The sequence below is a fragment of the Centroberyx affinis genome, unplaced genomic scaffold (assembly GCF_046629955.1).
Source record: "Centroberyx affinis isolate AG114_WGS23_722 - 3 ecotype Tasmania unplaced genomic scaffold, CSIRO-AGI_Caff_v1 ptg006213l_1, whole genome shotgun sequence".
In the NCBI taxonomy this organism is placed as follows: Eukaryota; Metazoa; Chordata; class Actinopteri; order Beryciformes; family Berycidae; genus Centroberyx; species Centroberyx affinis.
This window is the reverse complement of record NW_027283152.1, coordinates 40,489-61,257: the sequence shown is the minus strand read 5'-3', so window position 1 is coordinate 61,257 and position 20,769 is coordinate 40,489. Positions and strand designations below refer to the sequence as shown.

Genomic DNA, 20,769 nt, shown 5'->3' with positions numbered 1-20,769 from the left:
CTAAGCATTGACAGAACCCCTGCCATGTTGAGCTGTGTGTGTGTGTGTGTGTGTGTGTGTGTGTGTGTTAGGGAAGCTTTGCCATGTTTAGTCCAACAAACATCCTTACTTTAGAGTGTGTGTGTGTGTGTGTGTGTGTGTGTGTGTGTGTGTGTGTGTGCGCGCACGTGCGCGTGAGCATGCATTTGTGTGTATTTGGTATTTGAGTTTGAGAGAGGCTTTGCCATGTTTGGTCCAAATACTACATGTGTGTGTGTGTGTGTGTGTGTGAGTAAGAGAGAGCGAGAGAGAGTGAGTTACGAGATACAAGTGTGCTAGAGCTGTGTGTGTGTGTGTGTGTGTGTGTGTGTGTGTGTGTGTGCGTGTGTGTGTGTGTGCAGCCTAAGGCTTTGGCTCAGGATTTCTTTAGCGTGTGGAAATGGGATTATACCTTCCTCTGAAAAGCGCTCTCCCTATTGTTACTGGGATGATGCAAGGTATAAGCCTTAATTCTCTTTTCTCTGTGTAGGTCTCTGTCTTCTCTCTCTGTGTTTCACTCTCTGTCACTCGCCGTCTCCCTCAGTCTCCTCTTCTTCTTTGTTTTTGTGTTGCTGGAACTGATGATAGTTGATACAGGCAACTAAAAGCATTAGATGTGATTTTTTCTGTCTTTTGCTATCTGTCTCTCTGTCCTTCACTGGCCCCATGTCTCACTGGCTCTCCGTTCTTCATGTTGTTTTGGACATAAATACAGTTTAGTTAAAAGTTGAATTGAATTATTAAAATGTAATTCATTTAAAGACTAACAGGCAGAACAGTCACAATACTGGACCCTGATTGCCCTACAGCAGCAGCTCCTATAATTCAAATGAGGTAAACCTGCTGAGTGTCAGTCATTTCTTTGGTGTTTTGTACTCAATGTTGGCATTGGCCAAACATAATAATGATACAGACATTCAATGTAGACTAGAGCTAATAAATAATGACGAAAACTATTAGTTAAAAACAAAAAGAGCCACATTTGCATCGCGCCTCATCATCTCTTCTCATCTTAGAGTGTTTTTCATCTTTTGAAGGCAATGGCAATGTTCACTCTAGTTTTGGTTCACTTTCCTCTTTAGCACACTTGCCTTCCTCTGAGCAATTAATGTGTTTCTTTTTCCTTGGATTATCTGTTGATGAACTTTGAGTTTCTGTAAGTACCGCTCTTTGTTCAGCCATGGTGGCTAATGCTGCTCATGCCAACTACCCCGTTCTTCTACTATTTATTCTAAATAAACTGTTTTTAATGATTCCAATCAAAATTATTTTGGATGTTGTACCTGACACCACATGTTTAGAACAGCAAAGCTTTCATGAACTGGTGATAGAGAGTAGTAAAACAGACATTTATTTATATGGAAAAGTTGTGGATTATTACTTTAACCATGACATTTTAACAATGTCTTCATTAAACTTCTTTGAATTCCTAAATATGAGACCTTTCATTTTTTCATTATCATTCATCGTCTTGCAAAAGTTATCTTTCTTCCCAAGTCCTCTTTCTCTCTATATCTTTTGCAGTACTACGTTGTGTATGTGAGGAAGAGAGAGAGAGAGAGAGAGAGAGAGTGTTCAGTTTGTACACCAGTGTTGTTCCCCAGCCTAACATACTTAATGCCACTTACAGTGCATTCCAGCCTTTTATTTCTGCCTTATGGTGCCCAAGTTTGGTTGGACAGTGTGGCAGTCATCTGGTGTTTGATGCCAAGATGGCCGTCTGGCCCACTAACCAGCCCAGAGCTAAAGAAAAAACCATTGCAGCAGCTTCTAAAGCCATAAGACACTTTCAGCATGTGCCATGGTTGGCTAGAGAAGGGCTCACACAGCAGAAACATCAGTTCTATACAAAAATGTTGTGTTTTACATAGTGTGTGTGCCACAGACGCCTCTAGATTTGCTAGTTTTATATTTTTGATGGTTAAGTGTCTACAATGTGTAGAAAATGGGACCATGCCAAATAATCAGTTCAACTCTATTGAACATCGTCAATAACCCAGTGCATGAGCATCACTGGGATCAATGGAAAAACAAAACAATTTCTTCTCAGTTTCTGAAAAGTTGACTTTTTGGACACAAGCAGTTTGAGCACAATATCAATTTTTTCATTTGTCCAATCAAATTAATACTGAATGGCAATTCTTGAAAATAGCAAATGCTTTGCAATTGGTTAAGTAGAGTCACTTTCAACATGAGGGGTGACACTGTTGAACCAAAAATTGTTGTGTGAATCAAATGATGAAATGTAGAAATTTACAAATCGTCCTTTCAATGGGAAGGGTCCCCTCCAAACAGCCAGCCATAGTTGTTAATCAATGCATCTGATCAGTATTCACCTGATCAATCCACTGATCAGAATTCCAGACACAGCCCCCGGGTTCAAAACCCCACCTCTCTCTTTCTCTCTGTCACAAACACACACACACACACGCACACACACTCTCTCTCTCCCCCGAGCCAATCACTTGTATTGATCACCACCTCTGATGTGATCTCCAGCTGATCAGATGCTACCTGCCGTGAACTAGGGATCAATGTCTGATAAACGAGAAGAAAAACACTCGTTTATCACTCTGGAGATGAACGGATATCATTTTTCTCTCAATTTCTCTCCTATTGACTCTGAGACGGCTCGCAGGCACGACCAATCAATCACAGATGTGTAGTTGAGAGGGATAAAGGCTGGGAGGAAAATAAAGGAGGAGTAGTCATTGACATATTCTGATATAGAGAGATGATAAATACTCAATACTATAAATACTGCTCACGGTTATGGCTTGGAGATTGGAGGTGGGGGTAATTTCAGTTTTGGGAAACAAGCTTCTTCCATTTCTACAACTTTAAACAGGTTCTAAATTGGATAATTGTATCATGGTAATGTAATGTAATTGATAAAACCAGATGATGAATTTTCAAGGGGTGATTTTCAAGCAGTGCCACTGCAGAACCTCTTTGGTGCGTCTCAGTGGTTCCACTGCAGCTCTCAACCTGTGTAACATGTCACATGTCAAAAACATACATGATAAAAATGTTCATGTCTCAAGAGAACAGTCTTTACCATTGGAGCTGAGTCCCACCCACATGGCGCTGTCCTCTCTGATGTCATAGAGCCTGGAGTTCAGAGGTCGTGTGTCAAAGGGCATCCCATCCTCCTCAAGCCCGTCCAGGAAGAGGCTGACACGCCTGTCATGCACCTGGAGACCAATCAGAGTGAGACTTTAGTGTGTGTTGACCAGACTTTGTGTTTACTATGTGTTTATTACAATTTTTCAGTGTTAAACAATGAAAATTCTATATTTTTCGTGAGAACCAATCAAAAAGCATCATCATTAAAAAAAGCTTAGAAATGTGAATAGGGTGATGAGGTGAAGACTTGTGCCACTCAATCAATGAAGTGTTATTTAATTCAATAGGAGTATCATTCGATACTATCAACAGGGTCCAAGCACCACAATAGTAAGTACATGTAGGGGAGTAGGGGAGAGGCCTGAGGGGCAGATGTAGCAGCAAAGGCCTGGCAGCAGGTTACACACACTGTCCCACAGAGAGAGAGCAGCACAGGTCTGTGTGTGTGAATATGTCCAGTACATGCATCCATGAATGTGTATGCACACACCATGTGTTAGTGCACATCTATGGATCTGTGTATGTGTATGTCACACCTACGTGTGTGTGTGTGTGTGTGTGTGTGTGTGTGTGTGTGTGTGTGTGTATGTGAATTATACATAGGGCTAATCTTCCAGCTCATTTCCTCAGTAGCAGAAAGAGCCCCAGGCTAAACTGCCGCAGCCGCAAATTAGCTTTCTGTTTGACCAAAAATCTCCTCTCCACTCCTTTCCTCTCTCCTCTCCTCATCCGTTGCATGAATATTAAAAACCGCACGGCAGGCAACACCGTCAAAGCAGAAGCGGCTCCCGTTTCACATCAAACCCGGGCAAAAAGAAAGATACTTCCATAAGCGGGGCTATCCTCTGCCTAAAAACTTCAATGTGCTCTGTCCCACTCTCTTTCTCCCTTTACCCCCTCTCCAAATCCTGTGTTTGGGAAGCACACTGTGGGACCACTGATAAACAAGACTCTCCCTGTCTTGCTAGAGTCCCCTTCTCCTTCTTTTTCGTGTTCCCCTTCATTGTCTCCCCTCCTCTCTGGTCCTCCTTGCTTTCTCCTTTGATGTCTTTCTCCTGCTTCTCCTTCTCCCTCCCCTTTTCTCTGTTTCTCCATTTCCTCACCTCTTCATCATTTGCTCCCTCTTTCTCCCTATCTTCACTTCTTCTTCTCTCTCTTTTCATGACTCCCCCCTCCCCCCTCTCCCCTCCCTTCCCTTCCCGTCTCTTTCCCTCATGTTTATGTTGCCCTGTCGCTCTCACTCGTTGTCAGCTCTTAAGGGGAGTTGAAAAGGTGTGAGGAGGGAAATAAGTCCAAGTCAAAAAACGCCTTTAGGGGATGAAGGCAAGCCCAGACAAGTGTCTGCCTCTCGGAGGATAGTTAAGACGCCCAGACAGACACTTTCATGATGGCTGATTGAAGACTGGCGTGCGTGTGAGAGAGAGAGCGAAAGAGAGAGAGCGAAAGAGAGAATAAGAGTAAAAGAAGGAAAGGGAAAAAAAGAGACTGAGACAGGAGAGAGAAAAAGAAAAGTCAGAGAGCGGGTGTAAGAGAGAGGTAGAAGAAGGGCCCTCTTTAGGAATCTCTAAGCCAGAGCGCTGCGTGGCTCTTGGGGAGATGTGAGGCAGTTGTCAGGCCTGATGTAAATGAATCCTGAAGCGCTTCATCCTCCTTAGCCGCCACGCGCCCCTTTGAAACACCGCCAACTCCCCTTTGTTAGCTTTCACAAACGCTTTCCTTCCCTCTTTTCCTTCCCCCGTCCATCCGTCTTTTTCCCCCCTCCCTCCCTCCCTCTTTCCCCCCACCTCTTTCTGCCTTTTTCAGCCGGTGTAACTTCAGAGTCCCGTGAGGACGCCGAAAAGGAAAGGAAAGGAAAAGGAGTTTGAGGATTTTTTAGTGGTGATAACTAGCCTCATCTGGACTGTGTCCACTAAGTCCAGAGAAAAGGAGAGGACTCCTTTAAATTCTACCTATCCTCTCTTCTCTTTATAGGCCATTTTGTGAACGCTTTTAACCAAAGCACCTTGGAGAACCATGGCGTACATTTAGAGTAGAGCTGCACAACTAATCGTAGATAATCGCATACCACAATTCTATGTTTCCATGATTAATAATTGTGTAATTTGGCTATATTTAAGTGTTATATTTTCAATTCCCCTGAAAGTCCCTGGTGTGGTATATCCAAAATACCAATGACAACCTTTAAATGCACACAACATGTACTCATGTGACAAAAGTTAAGACAAAGAAGCAGGTAGCTCTGGTGGGAAAGAAGCAGAGAAACCTTGCATAGACCATCTTTGGAAATACACAGCAGTGAGCAAAGTGGTAAAGAATGGAAAGGCCCCATGTTAGAGAATAAAATCTTTCTCTCAAGGCTTAACCTGAAATAATTGTTTTAGGAGTGGATCATCACTGTGATCTGGAGATACTTTGGTTTTAAACCAGATAACAACAAACAGGTACAGAGTCAGTACAAAGGTTGTAGCTGCACCCCAAAGTAATAAAGTAGTAATAATTTATTATTTGTTTTTTGTTTTTCTGTAAATAAGGACCACAGAAAGAATAGGACAGTAATAGTGAAAACAAGAATTCAAGACTACTTTGAGAAATACACCGACAAGGGAGTGAAAATATATGTTAAGGTGCAAAAGTGCAGTAAAATAATTTTGTTTCCAGAAACCAAGACAAATAATTGTGATTTTATTTTACAAAATAACTGGGATATCATTCATCCCATAATCGTGTAGCCCTAAGCTACAGGAAAGTTATTTCGTACAGGCCTGTTCTTTATCTGCTATTCACTTTTTCTCTGCTCTTCCCTTCTCTCCTGCGAACTCTCTCTTTGCATCACATGTTAAGATTGAAACTGAAACAGGAAAGAGAGAAGGTTCTAGCAGGGTTCAATCCTGTGCCATGGATACCGAGTCTTAACTTCTGCACCACCTGTGGGACCTGCCACCATTCATGGCTCCATTAGTACCTGGCCTGGTTGCATCCAGTGAAAAGGTTTTTCTACAACTTACTACAAGACCAAGATACATGTGAAAACTAACAACTGCGACCAACAGTATTCTTACTGTACATTATATCTTTCTACATTATATCCTACTCTAATGTCCATTCTATCCACATTGATTTAGTGTCTTTTGCCATTCTGCCACCAAGCTGATGGCTCTAATGCTAGAAAAAAATCTGTCCATCTGTCCAGGTATCATCATCTTTAAGCAGTGCTAACGGTATTTTACCTGACCACCTAATTAAAATGTGAAATGTATGATATACTGTATTTTATATCTCTTCCTAACAGGAATGGGCATTTTAATAAGTTCCACTATTTCCTTTTCCTTACTGAATAAGTTTGTTCAACTTTATGTTTGTTCCTAAAGGTTGCTGTGTGCTCTTAGAGAGCTTCAAGCATACTTTCCCTGTGCAAAACCCAGCACACTGGCAATGTTACCACCTAAGCCTCTCTAAAAGCCTGGGGAAACCCTGAGTGGAAAGCTTTTAGTGATCTGTAGACTGGCATTTTGACTAAAGCTCCTCTCAATTTTCACACTGCTGCCAAGCCGTGGCTCAGTACACGGTGTGGACAGCAGTGTTTCTTCTACGTTCACTTAGCAGCTGCGGGACACAACAGCAAGAAATGATAGAGAAAATTTGAAATATAAACTATCCCAGGCTTACTGACCCAATCACAGAAAAATACAGTATACGATCAATGTTTATAATAAAGTACAGTCTTAGTTCTGTAACCAGCATTAAAATCAAAACAGGGGCAGGTATAGAACAAAAAACTAAACAAAAATTGTATATCTTAATATATATCTGAATGACTTTGTAGGATTACAGGATTTGCAGATTTAATACTTAGAAAGCTGCGTAGTAATAGAATCTGGGGTTCTCTTGTCCGTGGGTTATAAAAGAAAAAAAGAAGAAAAAAAAGAAACATACTTATTTTCCATCTGTAAATCTAAATCTTGTGTGCATGTACCTAAAGCATAAAATTCTGGATCAGGTACAACTGTTTCAAAACAAACTTGCGTGAGCTGACCTGTTTAGTTGAATTATTCAGCAGCAACTGACCTGAATTTACCTTAGATCTAACCTGAATTGTATGCAATGATGAAAAAGGGGATAGTTTGTACATGAGAGGGGTAGATAGTTAGCAGCGGGTAACCACAGTGATAGCTGAGGAGAAGAATCAGGTGTCTGTGGGCTACAGCAACATCCTGATCACCTGGGTCATTTCGCATGAACTGGATCCAATCTCACAGAAATCTGAACCTTAACACATTGAAGACATGATTTAGATTATTTCTAAATCATGTCATATTTGGAAGTAAGCTATTTCCAACTTTCATAACCCATCAAAACACAAAATACAGCTCTGTTTCACTTCAGTGTAAAACCTTAAGCGATGTAAACAAGCTTCAAAGTACATGTAAAATGCATGTTTAGTTGTCATTGCATCCAAAACTCAGAAAATAAATTTGAGAGTGAAAAAATCTTCAACACATTAAATCAAAATGTAGATAAAGCTCGCAGTGGATTGGCAGGGGTGTTTCAACAGGACAGTTGTCATATTGCAATTTCAAATTGAATTTTTAACAGGGCGATTCTGCAGCACGGTCCAGGAAAGGTTCACGACAGCAGACACAGAATTTCACATGAATAATTCTCATTATTCTAAACACTCAGGCATTATCCAAACATCTGACATGTTACAGACACTGTCAGACTTAGGAATAACATAGTACTCAGAAGTGGAGTAGGGCTATCTTTCGCTGGTGATTTAAGAACCTCAGAAGTGACAGCTTGAGGTCAAACTAAATGAGGGAGACCTTAAACATGTCTAACGCTGGAAACCAATTCTAGATACATATTTTACCTCTGTCTGATAATTTTATTAACAGCTGAAGCGGTGGCAAAGCTCTATGCAGGAGCTTAGTGTTTGTGTGTGCATGTGTGTGTGTGTGCATATGTAAGACTTGTGAGTGAGCAGTGGAAGAGATGCCCTTTATCGTTGTCCTGAAGACGACACAAGTTCACACATGTACACACACACACACACACACACACACACACACGCCCTGTGCTGTCCCCCTCTGACCTGCCTCACAGAAAAGGACAATCTCTTCCTCTGCCACTCCGCACCTCCTCGTCCTCCTCATCAACCCAGTACATGAAGTCCACTCTCCTCCTGAGCTCCTCCTCATCTCCCTCCTGACCTTTCCCTCCCCCCTTAAATTCTCATCCATTCTCTTCTTAACCTCGTCCCCCCCACTCTCCTCACTCTCCCACATCACATCCTTTTCTACCCTCCTCTCATCCGTCTCATCCTCACCCACTCCTTTCTCCCTTGTTTTCACCTCCTCCATCCCTCATTCTTGTTCCTCTCTCTCTTTCCCTCTTTACTGTGCTACTTCCCTCCATCAACTCCTCTCTCATCCCCCTTCCTCCTCCACTTCCTTACCTCCTTCTCTGTTCCTCTCCTCTCTATCCACCCATCTCCAACCTCATCTCCTCAACCCTGCTCATCCAGCTTTTGTCCTCTTTTCTCAGACTCTCTGCTCTCGCAGTGCTCTTCCTCCTTGTCTGCTCCTCCTCACCCATCTCCTCCTCTCCTCCTAACCTCCTCTAATCCCTGTCTCCCCTCATCTGCCCCGCACACCTCCCCCTCCTCCCAAACTCGCTCCCCCTTACTCCTCTCCTCTGGGCTGTATTGCGCTGTGACTGACTGACATGCCACTCACTGATAACACACCTCATTCCACAGCCAGTGGAGCTGTCAATGGAGAGAGAGAGAGAGAGAGAGAGAGAGAGAGAGAGAGAGAGAGAGAGAGAGAGAGAGAGAGAGAGAGAGAGAGAGAGAGAGAGAGAGAGAGAGAGAGAGAGAGAGAGAGAGAGGCATGATGGTGGGAAGGTGGAGTGTTGAGAGTTAGGTGGACAAGAAAAAGATACTCTGGCGAGGACAGAGGGAAGGAGGACCGAAGATATAGGAGAAAGAAAGAGTGAGAGAGAGAAAGACAGAGAGAGAGAGATTTGGGAGAGTATACATGGGGAGAGGGATGGAGCTGAAGATGGAGGGATGGTATCAGGGAGGGAGAGGAAGGAAGGAAGAATTGAGGTCAGGAGGAAGGATAGAGGTATTGGGGGAAAGAGGGAAGGAGGGATGGGAGGAAGTGTTGAAAATATAAAGAAAGAGAAAAGGGCATTGGGCAGAGGATGAGAGTGAAGGAAAGGGAGAGATAAAAATGTCAGAAAGAGAGAAAGAGATACAGGGAGAGAGGGAGGGAGAGACCGAGAGAGAGAGAGAAATCCCTACGCTTGTATGCCCTAGGCTGATACCTGAATGAGGCTCTAGAATAGCATGGCTTACTCGCTTCTTTATATTATCTACACACATGCTGCCCCACACACACACACACACACACGCACGCACACACACACGCACACACACACACAGCATGTATTATTTATGCCCCTGTCCAGTTGGGCTAGTGTCACTGACGCTTATCATTTAAATGAAGCAGAAATGCTGTTCCTGTTTGTAATGTTGTTCCATTATCAACTAGTTTACCATGGAGAGGAGAGGAGAGGAGAGAAAAATAATTGAAAGAAGAGGAGATGAAAGCAGAGGAGAGAGGAGGAGAGTAGAGCAGGTAGTAGGAGGAGCAAGGAGAGCAGGGACGGGGTGGAGACAAGGAGGAGATATGGTATGAAATAGGTTGAATCATTGTCACATAAAGAGAAGAGAGGAAAGGAGAGGAGAGGAGGAGGTGATAAAGATAGGACAGAGAGAGAGGAAGAGGAGCTGGGCCTAGATAACAAAGGGAGGGAAGGAGTGAAGAGGAAAGGAGAAGAGAGGAAACGAGGCAGTGGAATATGGCTCCACTATTGTCCTAATATGGTTGGCTATTGTAAAGATGATTGTACAGAGGCCCCAAAGACTCTCAGTCTAACTCTTTATCCCCTTTATCCCCTTCTTCACTTGTCTCCCTCTCATCACTCTCTTAACATCCTCTCCCCGTGTGTGTTCTTCTTGTTCCCTCCATCCATCTCCACACCATTTTATATATTGTTCCATCTACACCTATTTCCTTCCTCTACTTCCTTCCTTCTCTCTCTTTCTCTTTTCTGGTCCTCTCTCTACAGTGACCATGTTTACATACACATCAACACATGTGGAGTACTCTGATTTTACTCACATTAACAGAGACCAGTCCAAACATGAATGCTCCTTAATCACATTTCTTTAAAGGTGCTGTGTGTTTCTTACGATTAAGACCACATTTCCCATAAACCCTTTTGCTTACTGCCACAAAGAGGATGTTGTTACTTGTCCCGCTCCACCTCCCTGGCGTTGCCCCACGTGTGTTTTGCTTCAAAGAGCAAGAAGGAGGATGAGAGCCAATCACAGCCCCTGATATCAGTGGATACACATTCCAACAAGGTAAGCTACCGTGAAGCTGAAACTATGCAGCAGCACCTGTTTTGTGCCATAAAACAAACCAGCAGATTTCCTGTGAAATCTGACCCGGTGGCAGACAGAGGCAGGGGCTGCCCATCTTCTTGATGATGGTCTAATTTTTTATACTAATGTCCCAAAAATGTGGTAATGATTCATTGCTGTTAAAATGCTACACATAACATCTTTAAGTGTGATCAAGTTGTGCAAGTGTATTTGGTGATGTATCTAATGTATTTCTGTCAGGGTTTTTTTTTTTTGTCACTTCCGTTTGAATACTCGCAATATCCCACATGTGACATGTAAACCAGATTATATGGGCAAGTGTCACTTTAAAGAACCATGTAAACATTGTACTTAATCAGAGCTTTGGCAATTGTCGCATTATTGTACGCATGTAACATAGCAAGTTACTCTCCCTTGTTATGCAGCCCCTGCTCTCCACCTTTCCATTTCCCTCCTCATTTTATACTCTCTCAAATGCAAATTCAAATCTGCTTTCTTGGCATGACAGAAAGGATCTATGTTGCTAAAGCATTTGCAAAGGATAAAGTCAAATAAATAACAGATTATAGACAAACAGATTCTACACATATCAACAATAGCATGTAAAAGCATAGTGGCATATAAAAGCCATTCAATACATTCAATATAACTGAAGTCAATGTATAACAATATAGGACATTGGGAGGGATGGGGCAGCATTTCTGACAAGACAAAATTTACAAAATCATTCTCAATATTCTCTCTCTCTCTCTCTCTCTTTCTCTGTGTTATTCCCTCCACCCCTCTCCCAACCTCCCTAGCCCCCACCCCCCACCACCCCGTACTCCCCCCCCTCCCTCCTCTCCACACTGTTAGCAGCTCTGATGAACGGCCAATATTCTCTCTATCATATTAGCACCGCCACGGTGTGTAAAGAGAGAGATAGGCAGAGGAAGAGAGACAGAGGAAGAAGAAGAATAAAGAGAGAGAGGGGAGGGAGAGAGAGAGAAAGAGGGAGGGAGGGAGACACATTTGTTCTACTCATCTCAGCGCTAAAAGACACAATTACCTCTCACGGCATATTATCCATGTTTTATACCAGCCCAGGGCCCCGTGCCTTTGCCTTGCCGCGCTCGCCCCGCGCAAGGCCCATATTTTAACACTAGCTATGACAGTTTATTTAAGAAAAGAAAATTGTCCCCAGGGAGACGGAGAGAGAGAGAGTGAGAGAGAGAGAGAGAGAGTAGGGAAAATGAGAGGGAAAGAGGGAAGGACAAAGAAGGTGGAGGGAGAGGGAGAGAAAGAAAGGGAGAGAGAGAATGAGAGAAAGATGAGAGCGAGGGAGAGAAAGGGAGAGGGAGAGAAAATTGTCTCCGGGGAAAAGAGAAAAGAGAAAGATAAAGAGAGAAAAAGAGAGAGAGAGGACATATATAAGGTGACACGCCAACCTTTTAATAAAGACCATAAGTCTCTAAGACTTTTTCTCTCCGAGCAGAAAGCATAGAGGGGATTCTTTTTAAAGAGACAGAGAGAGAGAGAGAGAGAGAGAGAGAGACACAGAGAGAGAGAGAGAGAGAGAGACAGAGGATAGAAGATGGGTGGGATGTAGAGACAGAGAGAGACACTCAGGAGAGAATAGAGAGAAAAAGGGATGATAGAGGGACAGATCTCAGAGAAGGAGAGAGCAAGAGACTAAAAGCGGAGTATACTGTAGAGGGAGCGAAGGAGAGAAGAGAGAGAGAGAAAAGAGAGAGAGAGCAGAAAAGAGAAGACATGTAGAAATCATCTGTGGTAACAAGGCTTGTATACCGCAGACAGGAGCACTGTTTCGTCTCCTCTCTTCAGTCTTCCTCTCTCCTGGATCTCTCTCTCTTTTTTCAATATTCTGGTAACCGATAAACATGCAACTTCTAGTTTAGCATGGACATTTGGAAATCTGGAAAAGGCAGATTAACATAACATATGCTATTTGGTGAATGTTTTTCTCTAAAGCACCTTCCAGTGCATTCATTTTTAGCACTCATTTCATCTCAAAGCCCCAGTGGGAATGGAACCACTAACCCTGGCAGTGCTAGTGCCTTGCTCTAACCATTGAACAATACAGCGACTACACTGCACACTAAAACTGTTGTAAAAAAAAAAAAGCAAAAGAGAATTTAAAGAGCCCCCCACCCCCAAACCCTCCAACCCTCCAACCCCACACACACACACACACCTCTCTCTCTCTCTCACTCTGTAATTGATGCCAGTCTCGTGCCCTTTCGCCTCCTGTGCCAGCGGGCAGAGGGCTAGCATAGAGGTGTCCGCTTCACCCGTACGTAACAACCTTGCCTCACCTTCACACACACACACACACACACACACACACACACACACACACACACACACACAAACATACCCACAAAAAGTGCTTCCACGCATTCACACACAGATATACGTGCAAACACACACGCACACACACAGACACACACACTTACACACACACACACGCACACATACATTCACCTTCAGTCTGTCTCACAATCTGTCTCTGTCACTCTGGGTGGCACAGAGAGCAAAGCATCGGGATAAGTGTCTGTGGCTGTGTGTGTGTGTGTGTGTGTGTGTGTGTGTGCGCGTGCATGCGTCTGTGTGTGTGCATGCATAGATGTGTGTTGAGTTGCCCCCTCTGCCAAAAAGCAACAAACACTAACAAATGCACAACTTCAGTTACTGCTTATATCGTCAGCCATTTGCTGAATGCTCTGATGTCTTTTTGTTTCTTCACTTTGAATCAAACTTCAAAGTTTCTTTATATACTTTAGAATATATTCTTACTCTTTATAGTTACTTTATATTCATTCAGCAGTGGTTCTCTGCCACAGCAGGAGCACTGCCACCACTGCTAGAACAAATGTGAAGCTCCAACAAAAAAAATCACAATTCAACCCCAATTCACCCAAAAGACAAACAAGTATTAGTTCAAAAATAGAAATTAGTGGGAATATTGTTATAAAGCGAGTATGTGAACAGGTTTGTAGTTGCAACCTGTAATAGAACCAAAACAGGAGCTGCCATGTCATCAAAATTCTAAATCAAAGTGACAGTAAGGAGGGAAGAAAGAGGGAAGGAGGGATTTAGAGGCATATGGACGTACAGTGTAGTTAAGGGTAAAGGCGGAAGGAGAGGTGAAGACCAGGGGGGGAAAGGAGAGAAAGAGGAAGATAGAGGTATGGGAAGACGAAAGGGAGGGGAGGCAGAAGGTGAGAAGGAGAAAGAAAAGAAGGGGAGAAAGGGTCTGAGATTGACAGAGTGGGGTGATGAGGCGTGTGCACATCAATGCTAGGGGCCTGTGAGAGAGAGAGAGAGAGAAAGAGAGAGAGAGAGAGAGAGAGAGGGAGAGAGGGAGAGAGAGAGAGAGAGAGACTGTGGTGGGTATCAGATCAGTCGGTGCAAAATAGTAGTCTACTGCCAAGACCAAACCAGTCCATGTACACACATACACATACACACAAACAGGCCAGGGTCTTCCAGTGTAATTGTGCGTGAAAGCATTCATTAAGGTTATTATGGGATGCAGTAGAAGTTTTTAGCAGCCAAACTGTCTAAGAGGGGAGTAGTGAAGCAGAAGAGATGTCAGTGCCTAGAGGAAGAGATGGGACAACAAAGGAATACCAAGGAGACAGAGAGAGTACACAGATTATAGATTAGGTAGTATAGATAGATTCAAATTCAAATTTTGTCTGGTGTGGAAAATTTTGGACAAGGCTGGTCTGAAAATTGTAAAGGCATGGGCATGCTGGTAAAATAAGCCTTCCTTCCAAGCCAATCTGTGCTGTCTATTGCATACTAAAATAGATCAAAATCGTGTTTGTGAGTGTGTGTGTGTGTGTGTGTGTGTGTGTTAACCTCAGTTTACCTTGATACCCAATACACTGACCCCCACCCTCTTTCTCTCACCTTAATTTTCTCTTTCTCTCTCTCTCTCCCTCTTCTCCTCATGCTTCTTTATCTTTCCCTCTCCTGGTTTTCTCTTTCTCCTATGTGAATGCCTTTCATTCTTTCCTTTCTCCTCTTTCCATCATGTGAGAGCCCTCTCCAAGAAGCAACCAGCCGTTTCTGTGTGTGTGTGTGTGTGTGTGTGTGGTACTGTGTATATGTAGAAGCAGTGCATATGCAAAATTGCTAGTGTGTGTGTGTGTTTAACAGTGAGAGAGGGAAAGAAAGGGAGTATGTGTGTGTGTGTATGTGTGTGTGTGCCCACACATGAGTGTTAAACATTCATGCTGTCGTGTTGGACCGTGATGGGACCGGTGTGACGGGCTGTCCCTGCCACTGCTTCATCCGATAATGCTGATTTGCTCAGGCACTAACAGAGACGGACCCCTCTGGGGGTCCTCCAGGCACACAGTCAATCACTGCTACTCCAAAACACAGCACTCCAAAGCCATTTAAATCCTTCACTCCCTTCTCTTCTCTCCATCTTTTGCTGGCTCTTTTTGACACTTCTTTCTCTTATCTCTGTTCTTTTTGGACACCTACTTCCCTCCCTTTACTTCTTTCTTACCTCGCTCTCCACTCCCTCTTCATACTCTGACATCTCTTTCTAGATTTCCCATTTCATTTACATCTTCAGCAAGTCTTTTTTTTTGTCTCTTCAACCTCTCACCACCTCTCTTCATTGTCTCCCTCTGTAACCCCCTCACTCTTCCCCCTCTCTCGCCTTCCATCGCTTCTGTCCGTTTCTCTCCCTCCCTTTCTCTCTGTTTCTCTCCCACTCCCTCTTTTCCTCCCTCCCTCCCTCCCTCTATCAGCTAGCTGTGACCAGACAGCGCTGCTGCGCAGAGCTCTAATGCCACAGCAGGTTTTAGATGAAGCCCGGAAACAGAGAGAGATAGAGAGAGGGACATGGAAAAAAAGAGATAAGTGGACAGTTGGGGTGGGTGATTGGACGAATACATCAGGGATCAGCGATGGAGGAAATTCCTTTGCTGATTCTTTGCCAGTTTAAAAATTGTACCTTGATAATTGGTAAATTGATTTAAAATGTATTTACAGCCAGCACAGAATGTAGCCTAAACCCATCCAACATATCACAGATCCTTCCTCAGGGTGTGCTGGTTTTGTCCCTGCGTGTGCTTCCCCATTTGAGTGTCTGCTGCCACTGCTTCCTATTGGGAAAGCAGTCCTCCCATCACCACCACGGCATGGACAAACACACTGGGGATATGCTACATATGTGATAACGACTGGTTGACAGGAGGATGCATAATATTGCTCGACCCTCGTGGGCACTGAGATACAAAAAGACACATGCACACAAATAGAGAGACTTCAACATTTCACAACACTTCAAGAACACTTCTTACTGTCCTATCTCTTGTCCTCCTCCTCTGTATCTCTCAAGTATCTTGATCTCAGTTACAAACACAGCATGTCCTTGAGAAATATTAGCAGCAGTAAGGCCTGCCTTCTCTCTCTGCCCACTCACTCACTCACACCTACCTAGGCAACTCTATCCCTCTAAGCAGTACAGTATTTGCGCTGCTCTGGTCGTGTATTGCTTAAGGGTTCAAGTCCCACCGATGTCACTCATGTGAAAAATGTATGCAATCATTGTACTATAAAGTGCTTTGGACAAAAGCATCCACCAAATAGCATGTTATGTTACATACAGCCTGCCATTGTCACACCAATTTTGTTAGAGCAACCAAGGCTCTCTCCCTCCATCTACACCAGTAGTAAGGATATAGGCTTTTATTAATGTAGAGGCGACCCTCCTATTAGTCTAAATACTCTTTAAATGTACAGGAGGGTGAGTCACACAGTATACTCACCTCCTAACTACTACTTCACTACTGATCCACCTCTCCTCCACCCTCCCTCCCCCATCTCCCCTCCTCCCTCCCTCCCCCATCTCTTCTCCTCTCAGTCTCCCTCCGTCCCCCAGGCTGCCTTTTCCTCCACTGTTCTCTACATCGTTACCATAATCAGATAAGACAACTACCCAGGGAGCACCAGCATCCCCATAGCACCTTGCTCCTGGCACCGTGTGTGCGTGTGTGTGTGTGTGTGTGTGTGCATGTGTGTGTGTGTGTGTGTGTGTGTGTGGTGTGTGTGTGTGTATGTTGCTCCTGGCAATTGGAAACCCGTATTCCTTTTGACCGTCTTTTTTGGCGTTTTGATCTTTTCAAACCGACAGATGACTGGTGTGTGTGTGTGTGTGTGTAGGAAGGTTTCTAAATTACCCAGCTCCTTCATAGGGTAATGTCTGTATTGTGTCTGACAGATTGCTACAAATTACTGCTGAACTGTGTGTGTGTGTGTGTGTGTAAAGGTGTGAGAAACTGTGTGTGCATGCACGAGAATGTATGTGTATGAGAATTTTTCTGTGTGTGTGTGTGTGTGTGCGTGTGCATGTGTGTCAAGGATAATAATGTTACTCTCCTGTATGGTCAAAGCAGATCACATCACCATACCGTTAAATAAAAGGCAGACTGAGACACACGTATACACAGACAGATACAGGCATACACACACACAGTTTAAAAAAAAACACCTCCAAGCCACGTGCACATAACACACTGTTTCAGCAAAATGCCTACAAGATGTACACACACACACACACACACACACATATACATGCCCACACACACATATACAATACACAGAGATAAACATACAGTTTCAGCGCAATGTCTGCGGGCACACATACACACACAGACACACACACACACACACACACACACCTGCTAGCTATTGAGCCATCAGCAATGCTACATTTAGCCCACTAGACATTGGACTGCCAAATTACTACACCAAACATCAACACCAATCAGCCAGCCAGTCAACAAAACTGTCAACTCAGGTTTTCTGGCAAGTCTCAATACTCAGTGTTTCATTACTGGACAACATAACTCCCTGATTCCTCACTGTTCACTCTGTCCATGTAAAATTCCATGCATATCCACAGCAGTTAATCTACATTTCTTGAGGGAAGACTTTGTGTACTTGAATTTGCCACTTCCATTCTCATTTTCAAAACCATATTTGGGTTATTATCGGAAAAAAGCATGCTGTATAGAAAACACAGGGACGACAGTTAAACAGAGAAAAAGGGCAAAACATAGTGGAGACTAATTTATATTAATATAATTCATACAATTAATATAACTTGTCATGATCATAAAAATGTGGAAAAAGAGTGGAAGAATCAAGAAAATCTAATTTCAAGAGAAAATAGGAGGGAAAAGGTTATGGACACATTTTCAACAATGTGTTGTAACTGTCATAATTAACAATGAGGGGGGCAAGAGAGAGGGATGGGTAAAAATGTAGTAAAAATGTAGTAAAAAAAAACAAAAAAAAACTTTTGCAGGCAAACTCGGTAATGAGGCCTATGAAAACTGGAGCCAGATAAAATAATTGGGGTTAAAGAAAACAAGAATGTTATCAATTTAAAAAAAAAAAAGCTTATTGCTAAAAGCTTATAAAGAAAAAAAGTTACAGAGTCATTTTTGCAATAAGGCTTGTCATGGTGATCATGTTTTCACCCCCAGACACCTTGCTGCTATTCCAGGAGGCTGAGAGAGAGAGATTGTCCAGTGGAGTAATCTGTAAAATGATACTCAACAGGCCAGAAACACACACACACACACACACACACACACACACACACACACAGACACACACACACACGCACGCACACAGACACAGGGATTCGTTTGTGGCCTCAAGACTCTCTGTACTCAACTCCTCCAGCTGCCATTTTAGAATGATCAGAGCCAATGAAAGCCTTTTTTTGTCCATGACAGCCTCACATTACAAGTTTCTACGCCACTTAGGTCAACCTGTTCTGATACCTTCTGGGCAGTCCATGTGATCACAATGCGTGTCGTGCAGTAAGAAATTTAAAGCAGTAAAGACATTTTGACAAAAATCATTAACACAATGCATTTTGTTCTTTTGATGATTTTGTTTTGGGATTTTCTGATTTGCGAGTGTGTATGCACATTAAGACAACATTCTCTCAACCCATCAAAACTTATCTAGACTTAGCCAATGATCAAGAGTTAGCAAGAACCATGTTGTGACCATTTCTCTAAGGCTATAAAGTGTTGACTCAAATATGCAACAAAGCTCTCGAAAATCGATGAAATAAATTTGAACAGTGGCCGCTGACAGAGTGTAATTTAACACATATTTTAGTCTGAGGTAATAATCAAGCCTCCTGTTGAGATGCTGTAGGAAATTCTAGGGTTGGATAATGTAAAGATAACAAATGCAACTTCCTTACATTTGGTTTTCAATGGATTTCAGCCACTTTTTCCTATGCCTATATGACAAAGGATCCATTATTGTATGGGGGGGGGGGGGGGGGGCGCACAGACAAATTATTTAAGTGTGTGCATAGAGATATAACACGTTATATCTCTATGGGGACATCCAACTGTCATGGAATCCATGCACCAGTCTCTCCACGTTAAAAGAAGTCACGCACAGGCATCCACCTGTAGGGAATAACCCACACTGCACACCCCAACCTCAAGCCCTGTGGCGATCAGCAAGTGGCGATGGGAGCAGGACCGAGAAGTCTGGAAGCTCCTAGTCACAAACTGGCACACAGGCAGTGGGTGAAGTTTGAGTCGCTGGTTTCTCGGGTTTGAGGCAGGAGAATTCTTCACCTTCACCCATGACTGAGCAGCCCTTTTCAGGGTCCACACTGCTCACCCCAGTAGGGGAGGGGGCTAGAAAAGGTGCCCTAAAAAAATCGTCTACCTCACCAATTTCCTGGCTAGATTACCGCGTCCAGTGGGATCTCCTCTATGCGGTCAGAAACACAAAAAATGAATTTCGAAACTTGGAATGTCTGCACTCTTCTGGACAGTGACTCCTGCGAACGGCCAGAGAGACGAACAGCCTTTGTAGCAAGGGAATTACGGAGGTTTAACATCAACATTGCAGCCCTATCTGAGACCAGACTGGCAGAAGAAGGACAACTGAGGGAGGAAAAGGGAGGATACACCTGCTTCTGGAAAGGAAAGCCTGCTGGTGAAACCAGGATACATGGGGTTGGCTTTGCCATCAGAAACAACCTGGTCAGCCAGCTTACTGAATTGCCCCAGGGCATCAGCGAACGCCTAATGACACTGTTGTGAGTGCATATGCTCCCACTCTGGACTCACAAGAGGACATCAAGGAAGCTTTCTACGCCAGTCTAGACAACATCCTGTCAGGCATCCCAAAAGAAGACAAAATCATCCTTCTGGGGGACTTCAATGCCAGAGTTGGTCGGGATTACAGAACGTGGAGCAGCACTATTGGGAAAGAGGGTGTAGGAAACATCAACTCCAATGGGGTTCTCCTCCTGACCAAGTGTGCAGAACACAATGTTATTATCACCAACACCCCCTTCAGACAGAAAAACAAATTCAAAAAATCCTGGATGCATCCTCGCTCCAAACATTGGCATCTGATTGACCATGTCATTGTCCGAGCCAGAGATAGGCGTGATGTACATCTAACAAGGGCAATGACCATCGTCCCATCCGCTCAACTATGGCCATCAGATTAATGCCCAAAAAGAAGAGGGAAGAAAAAGCAATGCTGCCCCAGCCTAAACATCAGGAACCTGGAAATGCCTGAGACACAGGAGCTCCTCCAAGCCGCACTATGTGACAGACTGCCACCAAAGTACCCTGATGACGTCGAGGCACACTGGAGTTCACTAAAGACCACCATCCTGAACACTGGCCGAGAAGTCCTTGGTTTAAACACAAAGAGAAACCAGGACTGGTTCGATGACAATGATGTGGAAATTGAACATCTTATTTCCAAAAAACGGCAGGCCTTTTGTGCCTGGCAAAAGGACATCACTTGCCAAGGCAAGAGGGAAGCTCACTCTAGAGCCAAGGCTTTTGTCCAATGCCGGGTAAGGGAGCTTAAAAACAAATGGTGGACAGAGAAAGCCTATGAAATTCAATTGCAATTGCAGAAGCAGGTGACACAAGGGGTCTCTTCAATGCCACTAAAGCTGTATATGGACCCAGCTAAGGCGGATCCAACCCCCTCTGGTCTAAGGACAGACAAAAGATCCTGAAAACGGATGATGAGATCAAGGAAAGAACATTTTGAGGAACTGTTAAACCAGAGAACAATGGTTGATGAGGAGGTCCTTGACAAATTTCCACAGTGTCACATGAAGGAAGGCA

At 43.6% G+C, this 20,769-nt stretch overlaps 1 protein-coding gene across 1 annotated transcript in view; it reads right to left on the bottom strand.

The window, feature by feature from the left end:
• The window catches only part of LOC139638224 (usherin-like), a 246,823-nt gene that overhangs the window by 218,627 nt on the left and 7,427 nt on the right, over positions 1–20,769 (bottom strand). Inside the window, 1 exon segment of the mRNA XM_071512286.1 lies at positions 3,077–3,212. Coding sequence (XP_071368387.1) covers positions 3,077–3,212 — 136 coding nt within the window.